Below are 19,509 nucleotides of genomic sequence, written 5' to 3'. Positions count from 1 at the left end.
GAACTGTGATTCTGATCATTTATATGCCACAGGATGTTTTTTGATAATCTAGATTGAAAAGAATTATGACCGAGCTTGCATTTTTGTGCAAAAATTATAAGCAGCTCTTTATTGTACCACATCATTAGAATGAAAAAATGTATGGGAAATTTACTAAAAAGGAAACCCTTATAATTAAACATGTCAATCTAGCAGTGTATATATCTATCTATCTATCTATCTATCTATCTATCTATCTATATATATATATATATATATATATATATATATATCATATTAGCGTGTTCTCTTCTTTGTTGGTGATGTCTTCGTCGTAACCCTCAACCATTTTTCAGTTTGATATTTTTGAACTTGTGACACTTCTTTCTAGACTCCGTTCCTATACAGTATTTCGAACTTGGACCCTAATGAGGGTAGACTACTTTATTTCAACCAGCCATAACTAAGTATTAATGTCAGTTTATTATTAAGATATTTCTTGATTAGTATCAGCTGTAGCAAATTTTGAACAATCGAACCTCATGTCTGTTGTCACTTAGAACTTATATGTGATAAGTTGCTTAAAATCAGTTCGAAGTAAAAGTCAAATATTTACTCCATAAATAAAAGTAACGTTATAACACTTACACCAGAATAATTCAACTGACGAAACTAGAACCATCTTACCCCATAATAAAATTAACAATTCAGAAATATCGAATTTTCCATAGGTATGACCCAGGTCCTTCAAAAAGATGCACTTAAAGATGGCCAGTGTTTACTTCTGTCGATAACTACGAAGATGAGGGTTTTAGGTTTAATACTCCAAATACTGAAGATAATCGACCCTCATTTTAACAACCATTTCAACAATGAGTGTTGTATAAAGGACTTTAATAAAAGCCATTTAAATAGGTTTTTGAAGAGTCGAAAATCAGCCTGTATTTTCCGAACAGTATGTATGTATATATGTATATAAATTAAACTGTTGTCATTGTCATATCATTATCAATATTTTCAATCTTTTTTTTTCTGTTCTTCTTTTCGTTTAAAATACACAATCATTGTTTTATGTCATACTCTTGTTTCCCGTTTGTCTTCTGTCTTTAATAATCCAATACCTGTTTTATATACATCTACTTCCGTGTCTATAAATATTCCTTTTCTCTCGTCTCCCTTTTTCATCTCGACCATTTGTAAATACCTTCGATTGATTTCCTGATTCTCCATCCAACCAATCCCAAACATTGTATAGTTCATCCAATCAAATGTAATAGAAGACATAACTTTGTACCTCGTGGTTATGTTGACTGTCCTTGATCCGGTTCTTGACTAGATTTTTAAATATTTAAGGTGTTCGTTTGGGGAGACAATTTAAAGTTATATTTCATTTCTGCAGTCAATAATGAAATAAAATCAGCGTATCTATTCTGATTATGTGTTGCTCATAAACTTAATAAAAAATACGCACATTAATTGCAAAATTTCTCGATTTTGTCATAAAAGTTTCATGTCTGTTGACGGGTCAACAGACGTCAAATCCGTTTAACGTTTTAAACGCTTACAGAAATGTTGGACTTAACGCGTGCGTTTAGATAAACGAGTAAAAAAATCATTTGGACGGATAAGATCTTGCTAAAAAATTAGTGCAATTATTTATTGCAGAAAATTGTCAAAATTTCTTAGCCCGCAAAAATATATTGATAAGTGCGTCTGCATGTCCAACCACTAACCGGACTGAGACAAATCAACAACACAAATTCGTGTTTTCTATTGCTTGTTTATATTTTCACGTAATCTGATAAAATGCATATATATATATATATATATATATATATATGTGTATATATATATATATATATATGTGTGTGTGTGTGTATGTGTGTGTGTGTATGCACAGTGTATCACAAAAGTGAGTACACACCCCTCACATTTCTTTAAATGTTTAGTATATCTCTTCATGGGCCAAGACTGAAAAAAAATGATTTTGTGACACACTGAAAAGTAGTCTGCCTGCAGCATAACAGAGTTAATTTATTTTCCTCTCAAAATAACTCAAAATATAGGCATTAAAAGCTAAATACCTGGCAACAAAAGTGAGTACACCCCTTTCGAAAAGTTGTCAATATTAACATACAACATGTCAACTCTCAATATTTTGTGTAGACACCATCATTATCGAAAACTGCCTTTACTCTCCTGGGCATACAGTTTACCAGAGCTTCACATGTAGCCACTGGAATGCTGTTCCACTCTTCAATTACGACGTCGCGGAGCTGATAGATATTTGAAACTTTGCGCACCTCCACCTTCTGCTTGAGAATGCCCCAAAGATCTTCTTATTGTGTTCAAATGTGGAGACATGCTTGGGCAGTCTATCACCTTTACCCTCGGTCTCTTCAGTAAAGTAAGTGGTTGTCTTCGATGTGTGTTTTTGGCCATTTTCATGCTGGAACACTGCTCTCCGATCCAGTTTCTGGAAGGAGGTGATTATTCTCTGCTGCAGTATTTGACAGTACATGTTTCCCTCAATGAAATGTAACTCTCCAATAACTACAGCACTTATGCAGCCCCAGAACATGATATCCCACCATCATGCTTGACTGTAGGCATGATACACTTATATTTGTACTCTTCACCTGGTCGCCGCCACACATGCTTATAGCCATTAGAACCAAACAATAATATTTCGTCTCATCAGACTATAGGGCATGATTCCAGTAATCTATGGGCTTTGTTGATATATTTCCAGCAAACTATTTGCGGGCGTTCTTGTGTATTGCCTTTAGAAGAGGCTTCCTCTTGGGGTGACAGCCTTGCACACCATTTTTTTTTCAATCATTTCTTAGTGTTGTCCCATGAAGAGATATACAAAAATATTTAAAGAAATGTAAGGGTTGTACTACATTTTGTGATGCACTATATATATATATATATATATATATATATATATATATATATATATGTGTGTGTGTGTGTGTGTTTGTGTGTGTGTGCGTGCGTGTTCGCATATATATGCGTCTGTAAGTACAAAAATAATAAGTTTGGGTTGTTTTAATATTTTACTGCACTTTCATGGAAATTTTACAAAATCTTAAACGGAATTCTGATTTCATGTTCGCATATGAAATCAATTTAAAGTAAAAAAAAAATCAGATTTTGTTTCTTTTAACCGAATATCAATATTGTCACGTCACATGAATGAAGCATTATTTCCACGAAAATCACAACGGCATATAATGATGTCATGTGATATAAATTCAAACGAATCATTACTAATTCGTTTTTTCTGGACAGTTTTTACTTGCATTTTTATCAAGTTTTTATGATTGCTGATGAATAAAATCGCAAGGTAATTTTAAAATAGACATTTATTACTCATTTTTTATTCGAAAAGATAATGAGATCTTTGTGGTCCTTGATTCACTTTCCCTCAAATTTTAATGATTGTATATATATATATATATATATATATATATATATATATATATATATATATATATGTGTGTGTGTGTGTGTGTGTGTGTGTGTGTGTGTGTGTGTGTGTGTGTATCTCTGTGTATATATGTACATATATATTAATCTCTGTGCATATATAACTTATTTTGTATAGAGTCATCTTACTCTCTTAGATGAGATTATTCGTCGACTTTCATTGAATAAGTAATGTGACTCTGAAAATCTTACAACGCGGTCTATATTTCACTCCCATCCTTTTCCTCGATCGCTAATATGCTGCTGTTTCTTTGCAACATGCTTAAAAATTAATAATGTCTAACCTTTTTAAAGTCATTGGCCTACTTTAGTTTTCTAAATATTCGACTTGGTATTTCCACTAATTTTCATTTTAGCCGTTTGACAATAAAATGGACTAACAGAAAACGACACAAAACGCAGATATAGTCGTTAAATGCGTCTACAAAATCTGATTATTCAGCGATGCAATTATTATTTCAAACTTAAACGTGACACATTGACGGATATGTTTTGTACAATATTTCAGATTGGAAAAGTTACCGACTAGCCGATGGACTTGCCGATTAAGAACAGACTGATGACCTGACGTTAGACTTAAGATGTTTACCCTCTTTTTTTTTTTTTTTTTGCTTTTTTCTCTTTCTAAAGGAGCTAGTTAATTGCTGTCTAAGGTGTCCTCATAAGGAACGGGACTGCCAGGCAATTTTTAGGGGCCTAGTACACCACCTTTTTGGTGCTGACTTTTAATCTTCCCTTTTTTGCCTTGTAGAAGGGAACTAAATAATACGTACTGACTGACAAAGCACCATATAAAAACGCATGGACAAATGTTCATAAAGTATTCATACATAAGACACACAGACAAAAAAATGACACTTGACGGTGGACAGAGAAAGCCTCTAATAATGTTTTTTAAGCATAAGTCTCGCAGTTCAACGAAGATTCTATTAGAAACTTCAACGCAATTGACCGATGAACTGAGCCATAGCTATGCTTGGACGCATCTATAAAATAAATCTGAATGAATTCTAAATATCAGAATGGCAGTTCGTAGATTGCATTTATTCCGTTAATAAGTAACAGCCATCTTTTTTTGGTCAAATCTTACTTCAAATCAAACCTAATCTCGATAATCGAATGAAAACAGTGTCTCCTAACACTTGACAAACGGGCGATGTACTTTGTTTGCAAATCTTATATGATGTATTTGTGGACATTTGAGATTTGCAGACAAACTTGAGATTAGGTCCTTCTAACATAATATGTAGATTCTAAGGAACACTAACAATCGGTTTGTTATGTTGCTAAATAAATTCAAATGCTCTGGCTTGTCGAGTACGTTTTTTATACTAATATATTTTCATTGTAAGTTTTTGAGTGTGCGAAATAAAAGACTAACCCACACTAAAGAATTTAAGATTATCTATTTTCAAATTGCTACATCCAACAGGATTTATCGTCCTGAAAAGTGTGCACCGATTTATCTATTAGAAGCTCTGACCGTGACTCTTTTGAAATACAGAGAATATTAAGTAAGATAATATTTCTGTTATACAAATAATATACCCGCTATATATATATATATATATATATATATATATATATATATATATATATATACTATAATGAATGAATAAGAAAAGCTTATATTCCAAAGTTCATGATGTTGACCATCTTACATTAATTCTTTTATCTCAGTTGACAGCATCTGTTTCGTAGCACAAAATCAATCACTTAATTATAATATCAATTAGTGAATCTATTTGCCCTTAACTCCTCAGAAGAAATAGTAACAATCAATCCATAAATTCTTATAATGAGTTAAAGACTAAATTGATTCACTGATTGATATAATAAATTAGTGATTAATTTTGTGCTACGAAACAGATACTGTCAAGATTTGTAAATATCAACTGAATTAAAATAATAAATTGTAAGACGGTCAACGTAATGAAATTTAGAATATAAACTCTTGTCGTTCATTCATTATACTGCTTTGTAATTACATTACGCTACTTAAATTTTATAACAAAATAAAGTATATTTACGCAGAAATACATACATACATATATATACATATATACATATACACACATATATATGTATATATATATATATGTGTGTGCGTATATATAGTGTGTGTGTGCTTTAGAATGTGTGTCCATGAATAAAATGAAAAGGAAAGTAAACGACTTTTGACATTATTTCATATTTCATCAATTCCGTCTGTCCTGTAAACTTCCAGGTACATGTTCGTTTCCCAGGTTTTATCGTTGGTCTTCCTTTCACACCTGTGTTCTTCCCTTTCTATAGTCTTGATTTGTTTGTAATCATTTATCTGTTCATTACCACTTTAAAATATCCTTGCTCTCTTTAACTAACATTATTGACCATCATTTAATTTGATTCACACGAACACATTAAAAGTAGAAATCGATTTTCATTATAATCTGATTTGTTTGATGTTTTTACATGTTTTGTCCATTTGCAAAGACTATTTCATCAGTGTTAACATGTGTGTAGTGATTACTTGTCAAGAAAAAGCATGCTGAAAAGTATTTATATATATATATATATATCATGTAATTATATGATAATCTTAATAACAGTAAAAGATATATATATATATATATATATATATATATATATATATATATATACATAAGTGAAATATAATATGGCAGAGCAAATTAGATATTAAACGTGTTATTCCTTTGACCACCTTTGCAAGTAAACATTACATCTTGTATATTGCTATTATGTTCATATGCATATATGTATTTACTTATATATACCTATGTTTCGATACGTGTATATATATATATATATATATATATATATATACACACAATTATATATATATATATATATATATATATATGTTGGAGTTTTGACAAAATATGAAAATGTTGACACATTACACGTAGACTTCTTACAATGTTTACATAAGTTTAATTATATATATATGTGTGTGTGTGTGTGTGTTTTATTTGAAATATTTTGTATTCTGTTTCACTAAACCTTTCTACTTCGATATTTTTCCACTTTCTTCACACCTGATTCTTGTTCGGACGACGCTCTCTCCTTTCTTTGACTGTCATTCTATCCTCTGCCTATGGACTACCGAAAACTACATCCGCAGGCGCTTGTGGCCGAAACACTTATTCTGGCCAAGACTCACGGCTATGCAGACAAAATCGAAAATGAGCTTGAAGAAGAACTTCGACGGGACAGTAAGGGACCACCGAAGGAGATTTCAGCCAGGTAAGACACCCAATTCTTCTTTATATTATTTGTATTACTCTTGTTGTAAATGGCGCTGATGAATCACACCGTGATACCCTGCATACTTATTTAATTGTTGCATGATTGGTTGAAATGAATCACATGTTTTTAAAGTAGCAACACAAAATGTTAAATATAGGTCCACTAAAAAATAGGTTCATAAAGGGCCCAATTGTGCAAAACTTATTGAACGAAATAATAAAACGTTACAATAATCTTATTACATCACTTTTCCCATGATGGAAAAAGTTTTATATGCGGGCATTTTATTGTCGGGTAATTCTGACCCCTCGAAATTCTGATGCATTGTGGATGTGAGTAGTTCCGGTGAGTATGATCGGCAAATAAACTGATCCCCTTATAAAAGTGTGGGGTAATGCCTGGGAGAATTCTTTCTTATACTGAATACCCAGACCTTAACTTTAATTCGGCATATGTCTAAACGTCCTTGTGGCAAATAATAAAAATTAGCTTCGAAAAAATGTCTGGTTATGTGGAACCACTAGAACGTTAGTAGTCGTATCATAAGTAGTAGTAGTTGTAGTAGTCGTAGTGTTTGTTATTATTACTGGTGTTGGTGATCTTAAAAGGAGCTCGTAGAATTTTCACATTTTTTACCGTGAAAATATTGGCATGTAAATAATCTTCAAGTAAAAAAGAATGCCATTTTTAAGAGAAATTATTTCACCTGATATTAAATGTATTTCACTATTAAATTATGCAAAGAGTCATTTTAACACTGTTCAAATCGACAGGTCTGCATGATTTTTGTCAGAAAGTATACCTTATTTAAAAGTAATTCGATTTGACATGAGTAAAGCTTTAATTTTTGGTGGCGTCAAATAAAGTTACTTTCATGTATTTTTTGCATTTGCACGATCTCATCTCATTTGTGAAAATGGGTTTAAACTGTGATAACGTACAAACGAGCATAAAAATAATTGTACAGATTGCTGCAAAGTGTACCATTATTCTTTGCTTTCATTACAGTATTACTTTTGAATATTACCATGCTGTCAAATATGTTGTTTGCAATTCATTTATGTAATTATTCTTATGAAACAACATTCATGCAACATTTTAATGTAAAGTGCAATAATTTAAATGCTTCAGTTACTATATATTTGTTTAGTAAATGATAAAAGCAACACATTTTTAAATTAAATAAAAAAAATAAAAATTGATGGTAAAGATTATAGATTTAAAATTGAACGCTTAACATATATAATAAAACTAGCATATATAATGAAACTAGCATATATAATGAAACTAGCATATATAATGAAACTAGCATATATATATGCTATATGTGTTAGTTGTATTATATACTAGAGGCTGTGCCGCCTCGGCACGCACAACACTGAGTCAAACATAAAATCGAGTACACTCAACATCAAGTACACTCCACATCGTCTTACCATCAACACTTACCTTGTGAACTCGGAGTCTGGGAAATTCCCATATGCACAAAAAATCACTGAAACAAAAATAAAAATAACTAAGGGTAAGGATAATGAGTAAATGTTGGATAAAATGATGGTTAAAATTATTACGAACTTGCCAGGATTCGAACCTGGAATCTTTTGATCCATAGTCAGACGTGTCATCCATTGCGCCACAAGTCATGTCCGTATGCCGAAAGATGTAATCGTGACTTTATACAGACAGTGTAAAATTCTGTTGACATCGCCAGGTAACTTTTTCGACAATTGCACGAAACGGCCTCAAAACCTTTATTTCGGGCTTTTTTTGTGTGACTAGGTTTGGTTCGTTACGAACCATATGTAGATAAGGGAAATCTAGGTTTTCATATCTTTAAGGGGAAAAAGGAATTTTTCAATTTGGTGCATCCTTTCGAAGGTTTTATTGGCATATAAAACCCCACACACACATGAATAAATAAAGATTTAGAATTTTATTATTTTATTATATACTAGCATTTCAGTCCGGCGTCGCCCGGGTATTTGGATGTGTATGTTGAGCAAAAGAAAAAAAAAGTGGTAGAAGGAAAGTCGGCTCGAACCTGTACCGCAAAGGAGGAAAAGAACGGAAAAAACCTGACGTCTATGCTGTTACGACCACCGCCAAATCGGAAGTGGTATTTTTTAAAATTAAAGCTAGACAATCGAAAGGAGAGGATGACTTTCAAAAATATCGGCGAGAAAAGCGATTCCCCTGTAGAAAAATGCCTAGTTTAAGGTGAAGATATTAAGGTTTTTAGTCAATTTTACGATATTTGTCGTTTGAAAGGTCGCCCTTCAAAACGATACTGATCTTGAGAAAATCTGTCGCCTCTGTTGGTCAAACATATAAACATACATACATACATACATACATACATATATTTATATATTGGTAAATAAAAATTTCCGAACCAAACAGATGAAAAAGCTTGCCCTACACTGTACCTCTATAAGGCCACCATTCGCCCATGTATGGAGTATTGCTGTCACATCTGGGTTGGGCATCTGCTACTAGTCTCTCGCTCCTTGACACGGTTCAAAAGAGAGTCGCAAATCTGATAGGCCCTGAACTGGCATCTAAGATTCAGCCTCTGTCCCATCGACGAAATGTTGCATCCCTCTGCCTTTTCTACAAGTATTTTAGTGGTGAATGCTCTGACGAACTGCAATCACTTGTGCCCCCACGACGTGAGCACCCTCGACAAACCCGAAAGGCTGCTAAATCCTACCCCCACACTGTAGAGATCCCTAGATGTAAAAGATCTTTTTACTCCAATAGTTTCTTCTCCAGAACCGCTAGACTCCGGAATTCCATTCCAGGCCCCTGCTTCCCCAACAGTACTGACGTGCAGAAGTTCAAGTGTAACGTGAACCGACATCACGCTGCCCAAATCCTTACATAGTACCCCAGTAGTTGTTGCCCCTGATAGTAGCCCCCTACACCAAAGTGGCAATTTGCCTTGTTTGGGGTGAAAATGTAATTAAAAAAAAATATCCTTTATGTAAAATTTCAAATATTTAGACCTCTCCTTGAGATGGTCTAGCTTAATTTAAACTATGTCACTTCCGGTTTGTCAGTGGTTGCACCAACAAAGACGTCAGGGGGTTTCCCCGTTCTTTTACACCTTCGCAGTACGGGTTCGAGCCTGCTTTCCTACTACCATTTTTTTTTTTTTTGCTCAACATACATATCCAAACACCCGGGGAACGCCGGGCTGAAATACTAGTATATCTATAAAAGTGCACGTGTCTGTATATCTGTGTGTCTGTCTGTGTGTGTACATTTACCTGCGCAATAACTCTGTAAATTTAAAGTCTACAGACTCGAAATTTGATATAAAGGGTACTGAGATTTGGGAAAATCTATGTAATCGGTTTTTGGCCAGAAATTTGGCTGTAAAGGGATCAAATTAAACGATTTGATCTTTGAGATCTGTACCAAATTCCTCCGACAATTTTGGGTCTAAACACTTCAAATTTTGGATATAGGTTCCTTGGACATAGATCTAATTTAATAACGTCATTTGAACCCAAAACAATAAATTTTAAGGGGTCATAATATGGGTCAAAATTTAAAAAAATGCCCTCTGCGGTCTCTATCAAATTAGTGGTGGTCTTAATGTGTTTGACGCCGCGCAGTTCGTTAAATTCTTGAAAGAGTAAGGATTGGAACTGTGCACCGCAGTCTATGGTGATGATGCCGGGTACGCCAAAACTGTAATCCACTCTCGAAGAATTACCTTTGCTACTGTGTTAGCTGAGGTATCTCCAATAGGTACTGCTACGGACCACCTGAAAAAACGGCCAACCACTGTGAGGAGGTACTTGAAGTTTTGACACATCGGGAGAGGTCCGACTATATCTTTATGGATATGGCTGAAACGTGCGTCGGGGTTGCTGAATGTGCCTGGTGGGGATTTTGTGTATCGGTGTACCTTGCATTTCTGGCACTCGAGACAAATTGATACCCAGTCGCGGATGTCAGAATACATGTTCGGCCGCACAAAACGATCAGCAATTAGCTTGACCGTAGCACGTTTGCTGGGATATGATAATCCGTGAAAATGGCCAAAGATTGGTCTTCTGAGTGTTGGAGTTATGTAGGTTCTGGGATGTTCCAATTTTGTATCCCAATACAAAGTCTTATTACTAAAAGAGGTCGGAAATTCCTTCAGCTGTAGAGATGTGTTAGCCAAGATTTAGGGAGGGTTGTATCAGATTTCTGGGTCTCTGCTATCAGGTCCTGGCTGAGTGGGCTATATTCTAACGAGTTGACATTGGAGCTGGACAAGGCATCGGCAACAGTGTTGTTGCTTCCTTTAACATACCGGATATCGGAGGTGAACTGTGTGATGTAGTCAAGGTGTCTGATTTCGCGAGCTGAATATTTGTCGGAGTTGTTTGATAAGGAAGTTGCCAGCGGTTTGTGGTCGATCAAGACCGTGATGTTCCAACCCTCTAGTAGGTGTCGAAAGTGTGTGATACCGAGATATATTGCCAGAAGTTCTTTCGAAAGAAAAAGAAGATGAATAAAAAAAGAAGAATGACAAAACGCACAGTGTTTAGTTTAATAGGACAGTAGTAACAAAAGTAACAATTGTCAAAAAAAAAAAAGAAAGAAAAAATGAAAAGAGAATGGATGATTGTCAGGATCAAGAGCTAACTGTCAGAGAAAGAGTTGTTACTATTTTTAGCATTCAGTGGAAATGACGTTATTATGTTACTATTTTTAGCATTCAGTGGAAATGACGTTATTATGTTACTATTTTTAGCATTCAGCGGAAATGACGTTATTATGTTACTATTTTTAGCATTCAGTGGAAATGACGTTATTATGTTACTATTTTTAGCATTCAGCGGAAATGACGTTATTATGTTACTATTTTTAGCATTCAGTGGAAATGACGTTATTATGTTACTATTTTTAGCATTCAGCGGAAATGACGTTATTATGTTACTATTTTTAGTATTCAGCGGAAATGACGTTATTATGTTGCTATTTTTAGCATTCAGCGGAAATGACGTTATGTTACTATTTTTAGCATTCAGCGGAAATTACGTTATTATGTTACTATTTTTAGCATTCAGCGGAAATGACGTTATATGTTAATATTTTTAGCATTCAGCGGAAATGACATTATGCTACTATTTTTAGCATTCAGCGGAAATGACGTTATTATGTTACTATTTTTAGCATTCAGCGGAAATAACGTTATTATGTTGCTATTTTTAGCATTCAGCGGAAATGACGTTATATGTTACTATTTTTAGCATTCAGCGTAAATGACATTGTTACTATTTTAAGCATTCAGCGGAAATGACGTTATTATGTTACTATTTTTAGCATTCAGCGGAAATGACGTTATTATGTTGCTATTTTTAGCATTCAGCGGAAATGACGTTATTATGTTATTTTTAGCATTCAGCGGAAATGACGTTATTATGTTACTATTTTTAGTATTCAGCGGAAATGACGTTATTATGTTACTATTTTTAGCATTCAGCGGAAATGACGTTATTATGTTACTATTTTTAGCATTCAGCGGAAATGACGTTATTATGTTACTATTTTTAGCATTCAGCGGAAATGACGTTATTATGTTACTATTTTTAGCATTCAGCGGAAATGACGTTATTATGTTACTATTTTTAGCATTCAGCGGAAATGACGTTATCATGTTGCTATTTTTAGCATTCAGCGGAAATGACGTTATGTTACTATTTTTAACATTCAGCGGAAATGACGTTATTATGTTGCTATTTTTAGCATTCAGCGGAAATGACGTTATTATGTTGCTATTTTTAGCATTCAGCGGAAATGACGTTATTATGTTACTATTTTTAGCATTCAGCGGAAATGACGTTATGTTACTATTTTTAGCATTCAGCGGAAATGACGTTATTATGTTGCTATTTTTAGCATTCAGCGGAAATGACGTTATATGTTACTATTTTTAGCATTCAGCGTAAATGACTGTTACTATTTTTAGAATTCAGCGGAAATGACGTTATTATGTTACTATTTTTAGCATTCAGCGGAAATGACGTTATTATGTTGCTATTTTTAGTATTCAGCGGAAATGACGTTATTATGTTATTTTTAGCATTCAGCGGAAATGACGTTATTATGTTACTATTTTTAGTATTCAGCGGAAATGACGCTATTATGTTACTATTTTTAGCATTCAGCGGAAATGACGTTATTATGTTACTATTTTAAGCATTCAGCGGAAATGACGTTATTATGTTACTATTTTTAGCATTCAGCGGAAATGACGTTATTATGTTACTATTTTATGCATTCAGCAGAAATGACGTTATTATGTTACTATTTTTAGCATTCAGCGGAAATGACGTTGTTATGTTACTATTTTTAGCATTCAGTGGAAATGACGTTATTATGTTGCTATTTTTAGCATTCAACGGAAATGACGTTATATGTTACTATTTTTAGCATTCAGCGCAAATGATATTGTTACTAATTTTAGCATTCAGCGGAAATGACATTGTTACTATTTTTAGCATTCAGCGGAAATGACGATATTATGTTGCTATTTTTAGCATTCAGCGGAAATGACGTTATTATGTTATTTTAGCATTCAGCGGAAATGACGTTATTATGTTACTATTTTCGCATTCAGCGGAAATGACGTTATTATGTTACTATTTTTAGCATTAGCGGGAATGACGTTATTATGTTACTATTTTTAGCATTCAGCGGAAATGACGTTATTATGTTACTATTTTTAGCATTCAGCGGAAATGACGTTATTATGTTACTATTTTTAGCATTCAGCGGAAATAACGTTATTATGTTGCTATTTTTAGCATTCAGCGGAAATGACGTTATTATGTTACTATTTTTAGCATTCAGCGGAAATGACGTTATTATGTTACTATTTTTAGTATTCAGCGGAAATGATGTTATTATGTTACTATTTTTAGCATTCAGCGGAAATGACATGATGTTACTATTTTAAGCATTTAGCGGAAATGACGTTATTATGTTACTATTTTTAGCATTCAGTGGAAATGACGTTATTATGTTACTATTTTTAGCATTCAGCGGAAATGACGTTATTATGTTACTATTTTTAGTATTCAGCGGAAATGACGTTATTATGTTGCTATTTTTAGCATTCAGCGGAAATGACGTTATGTTACTATTTTTAGCATTCAGCGGAAATGACGTTATTATGTTACTATTTTTAGCATTCAGCGGAAATGACGTTATATGTTAATATTTTTAGCATTCAGCGGAAATGACATTATGCTACTATTTTTAGCATTCAGCGGAAATGACGTTATTATGTTACTATTTTTAGCATTCAGCGGAAATAACGTTATTATGTTGCTATTTTTAGCATTCAGCGGAAATGACGTTATATGTTACTATTTTTAGCATTCAGCGTAAATGACATTGTTACTATTTTAAGCATTCAGCGGAAATGACGTTATTATGTTACTATTTTTAGCATTCAGCGGAAATGACGTTATTATGTTGCTATTTTTAGCATTCAGCAGAAATGACGTTATTATGTTATTTTTAGCATTCAGCGGAAATGACGTTATTATGTTACTATTTTTAGTATTCAGCGGAAATGACGTTATTATGTTACTATTTTTAGCATTCAGCGGAAATGACGTTATTATGTTGCTATTTTTAGCATTCAGCGGAAATGACGTTATTATGTTACTATTTTTAGCATTCAGCGGAAATGACGTTATTATGTTACTATTTTTAGCATTCAGCGGAAATGACGTTATTATGTTACTATTTTTAGCATTCAGCGGAAATGACGTTATTATGTTGCTATTTTTAGCATTAAGCGGAAATGACGTTATGTTACTATTTTTAGCATTCAGCGGAAATGACGTTATTATGTTGCTATTTTTAGCATTCAGCGGAAATGACGTTATATGTTACTATTTTTAGCATTCAGCGGAAATGACTGTTACTATTTTTAGCATTCAGCGGAAATGACGTTATTATGTTACTATTTTTAGCATTCAGCGGAAATGACGTTATTATGTTGCTATTTTTAGTATTCAGCGGAAATGACGTTATTATGTTATTTTTAGCATTCAGCGGAAATGACTTTATTATGTTACTATTTTTAGTATTCAGCGGAAATGACGTTATTATGTTACTATTTTTAGCATTCAGCGGAAATGACGTTATTATGTTACTATTTTTAGCATTCAGCGGAAATGACGTTATTATGTTACTATTTTTAGCATTCAGCGGAAATGACGTTATTATGTTACTATTTTATGCATTCAGCGGAAATGACGTTATTATGTTACTATTTTTAGCATTCAGCGGAAATGACGTTGTTATGTTACTATTTTTAGCATTCAGTGGAAATGACGTTATTATGTTGCTATTTTTAGTATTCAACGGAAATGACGTTATATGTTACTATTTTTAGCATTCAGCGTAAATGATATTGTTACTAATTTTAGCATTCAGCGGAAATGACATTGTTACTATTTTTAGCATTCAGCGGAAATGACGATATTATGTTGCTATTTTTAGCATTCAGCGGAAATGACGTTATTATGTTGTTTTAGCATTCAGCGGAAATGACGTTATTATGTTACTATTTTCGCATTCAGCGGAAATGACGTTATTATGTTACTATTTTTAGCATTCAGCGGAAATGACGTTATTATGTTACTATTTTTAGCATTCAGCGGAAATGACGTTATTATGTTACTATTTTTAGCATTCAGCGGAAATAACGTTATTATGTTGCTATTTTTAGCATTCAGCGGAAATGACGTTATTATGTTACTATTTTTAGCATTCAGCGGAAATGACGTTATCATGTTGCTATTTTTAGCATTCAGCGGAAATGACATGATGTTACTATTTTAAGCATTCAGCGGAAATGACGTTATTATGTTACTATTTTTAGCATTCAGCGGAAATGACGTTATTATGTTACTATTTTTAGCATTCAGCGGAAATGACGTTATTATGTTACTATTTTTAGTATTCAGCGGAAATGACGTTATTATGTTACTATTTTTAGCATTCAGCGGAAATGACGTTATTATGTTACTATTTTTAGCATTCAGCGGAAATGACATTGTTACTATTTTTAGCATTCAGCGGAAATGACGTTATTATGTTACTATTTTTAGCATTCAGCGGAAATGACGTTATTATGTTACTATTTTTAGCATTCAGCGGAAATGACGTTATTATGTTACTATTTTTAGTATTCAGCGGAAATGACGTTATTATGTTACTATTTTTAGCATTCAGCGTAAATGACATTGTTACTATTTTTAGCATTCAGCGGAAATGACGTTATTATGTTACTATTTTTAGCATTTAGCGGAAATGACGTTATTATGTTGCTATTTTTAGCATTCAGCGGAAATGACGTTATTATGTTATTTTAAGCATTCAGCGGAAATGACGTTATTATGTTACTATTTTTAGTATTCAGCGGAAATGACGTTATTATGTTATTATTTTTAGCATTCAGCGGAAATGACGTTATTATGTTACTATTTTTAGTATTCAGCGGAAATGACGTTATTATGTTACTATTTTTAGCATTCAGCGGAAATGACATTGTTACTATTTTAAGCATTCAGCGGAAATGACGTTATTATGTTACTATTTTTAGCATTCAGCGGAAATGACGTTATTATGTTACTATTTTTAGCATTCAGCGGAAATGACGTTATTATGTTACTATTTTTAGTATTCAGCGGAAATTACGTTATTATGTTACTATTTTTAGCATTCAGCGGAAATGACGTTATTATGTTACTATTTTTAGCATTCAGCGGAAATGACGTTATAGGCTGCTAGACGGTGCATGTGTGATTGTTTACAGTTGAAATAATGACCGGCACAGCGGAATATGAACCATCATGAAGCGTACCGCGACATAGTATCCCTTCGTATAGTACACTTCACATTTTCTGTCCTCCGTCAGTGGAAAGAAATCCTTTATTATTGAGACAATTTTAATTTTTGTTCCCACCCAAAGTTTTCCTTTTTGGCGAGCTGGATTTTCCCCACATTAAAAATCTCTCTTGTGTCTAACTCGAGCCTGGTGGGCAAGTAAATAGGACCATAAACAATTCTCAGCCTTTTCTTTTATTGATGTATGACGTTATTTCTTTTGGGACATCATACGGTTGGCGCGAATGCAAATTAAAATAGCATATGAGCAAAAATATATGAGTTTAAAAATAGGGTCAAGTAACTCAATTTAATTAACAAATACAATTAATTATTCTTACCTTACACTCATGTATCTACATTTTTAATATACAGATATGTTACTTACCAATATATCAGTAGTTATCATGCCTAAAATCCACTCGGAGATTATATTAATTCGATGAGTAGATTGTCATCTCAATAATAATTATTATGAGGGAAATGAAAATAATGAATAAATGTAATTATTTGTGAGGATGTTTTATGACGAGTAATGACGTTAAATTTAAATATCTCTGCGGGAGGCAATTATGCTTCAAAATCTTTTTGGAAAGAAATATTATTCATCTAACGTCTATTTGATTGAGAAAAATAAACAAAAAGTCCTTTGAATGAGTAGTCAAATGTTTTAGATTTTTTACAAGAAGAGTCCTGGACTTGATGATCAGGTGAGGACTTCCACTGGTGGAGTATCGAACGGCTAGAAATGTCTCTTCGGTGATAAAGCGGCGGTTAAGAACAGAAGAAGCCATCAGCCACTGGATTGCGAAATTGATTTTTACCTCTGTTAAGGCAAGGAAGCTTATACTACATAATATAGAATAGAAATATCCTATGCACACATTATTCCTTTCCGGCAGGTGCAGTCATCCATCTAACATGAAGTCAAATCAATTTATCATAGAAAAAATTCTTTATATGGCTCTCATGGAGTGTGCAGTTGTCGGTGTTATAAATTGTGAAATATATCAAGGTATATTTTCTCTATGATAAAAGCGGTATTTAAATGCACATTCAAAATGTAAGCCAATTCAACGCAGATTAAAAAAAAAATTCTGTATCTGAATCGAATTTTCGGCGTAACCACGTCACCAGGATAAGCACAGTTTCTTTCTCCATCTTTTTATCCAACGTGGTTTTATGCCATAAAGAAAACAAGACTCGTTAGGTGTTATTAGCGTTAGGTGTTATTAGCGTTAGGTGTTATTAGCGGTAAAATGAGCGCGCGTGGAAAGTTAAATAAACATGATTACGTCAAAAAGTTCGATTTATAAACCAATAAATGTTTATTTTAAATAAATCTGCGTTGAATAAGCTTAATAAATTGCATTTAAAATAGAGTGTATATATATATATATATATATATATATATATATATATATATATATATATATATATGGTCAAAATCATAAGACCACTTAAGAAAGTAAGCGTTTACGCATATTATCGAATTTTTAATCAAACAAATGGTTGAAACCATTGCCAAAAGGGAAAATATGATGGAAAAAATGAAATCCTGCTTCATTCGAAACCTTAACCCTGATCTAATAATTTTTTTTTTTAAAAACAAACATTTTCACTTGGTAAGAATGATAAGACCACTTTAATAAAATCGGCTAGTTTGGAAAAATGAATACGAAAAGCTTTCTATGTTACTAAAAGCAACTTGTTAGTGGATAACATTCTTACCAGGTGAAAATGTTTGTTTTTTAAAAAATAATTATTAGATCAGGGTTAAGGTTTCAAATGAAGCAGATTTCATGTTTTTCCATCATATTTTCCCTTTTGGCAATGGTTTCAACCATTTGTTTGATTAAAAATTCGATAATATGCGTAAACGCTTACTTTCTTAAGTGGTCTTATGATTTTGACCAGGACTATATATATATATATATTCAAGCAAACATATTTAATGCAACAGAGACACTTTGCTTTATGCTTCTTTTTTTTAATTTTTCGGTTTTCCTTATACTTGTTTTATATCAAAATCGAAACTATTAATAATGGTTCAATAGTTGTTACTATCACGAGCGCTTTCGATTCATTCACGAATCATCTTCAGGTGTTGAGGAAGTAAAAGTACGATGGAGCGAAAGTTGAAATTGAAAAGTGAGATGTAAAATATACATTACACCGCGTTAGGTGATGGTAAGTTAAAATATATAAAGTCGATGAGAAGACGAACAACACAAAAATTATAAAACGTGAAAATAATATTAAAAATTAAAAATTCTTGAAGCGTCATATATTAGAACTCATCACCCTACTATAATATTGCATTCGAGAAAAGCAGCAGTGTGTTAAAATGCCTTGCGTAGCGCGTAATGAACGGATTTGCCAACAGTGGCCACGAACTTGCTGATATTAATACTCGAATGTTTAATCGTCTAGTTATAGCAAAGAAGCTGTAACTTTCAGTGTTCAGTTAGTCATTGCTTTCTTTAATAAGTTTATAATTTTCTCTGCTAGTTTAAACATTCAACAATTCGTCCATGAGATATTGTATCATGGTTTATTATAATCGATAAACGCCATAAGTATATCTTTCTATGTTTTTGGTAAATAATATCTAAAATTGCCTCTTTTATTGATTGCCCAAGTCCCCCTATCAGCAAATACTCTCGGAACCTTTCTTGAAAAACTTTTTACTCAGCCAATTTGCTCCCCATTTTGTACAGTGTTCCCCACTTTCAAGCCTTTTATCACACATTCCTACAGTGGGAACAAAAAAATCACAAATAAATACGAAACTTTCCAGTTACAACGATGATGATGGTGATGGCGGCGGTGGTGGTGGTGGTGATGATGATGATGATGATGATGATGATGATGATG

At 32.9% G+C, this 19,509-nt stretch overlaps 1 protein-coding gene across 4 annotated transcripts in view; it reads left to right on the top strand.

Moving 5' to 3' along the window:
* LOC145266480 (uncharacterized) overlaps window positions 1-19,509 on the top strand; it is a 788,679-nt gene that overhangs the window by 73,876 nt on the left and 695,294 nt on the right. For all 4 annotated transcript variants that reach the window (XM_080122199.1, XM_080122198.1, XM_080122196.1 and 1 more), the window contains exon 2: window positions 6,599-6,720. In XM_080122199.1, coding sequence (XP_079978325.1) covers window positions 6,599-6,720 — 122 coding nt within the window. The remainder of the gene's footprint in view (window positions 1-6,598; window positions 6,721-19,509) is intronic.

This window comes from Euprymna scolopes, chromosome 41 (assembly GCF_053919585.1).
Source record: "Euprymna scolopes isolate OS-2025 chromosome 41, ASM5391958v1, whole genome shotgun sequence".
Classification (NCBI taxonomy): Eukaryota; Metazoa; Mollusca; class Cephalopoda; order Sepiida; family Sepiolidae; genus Euprymna; species Euprymna scolopes.
Note: the sequence above shows the minus strand (reverse complement) of the source record. Positions and strands in the feature narration are given on the sequence as shown.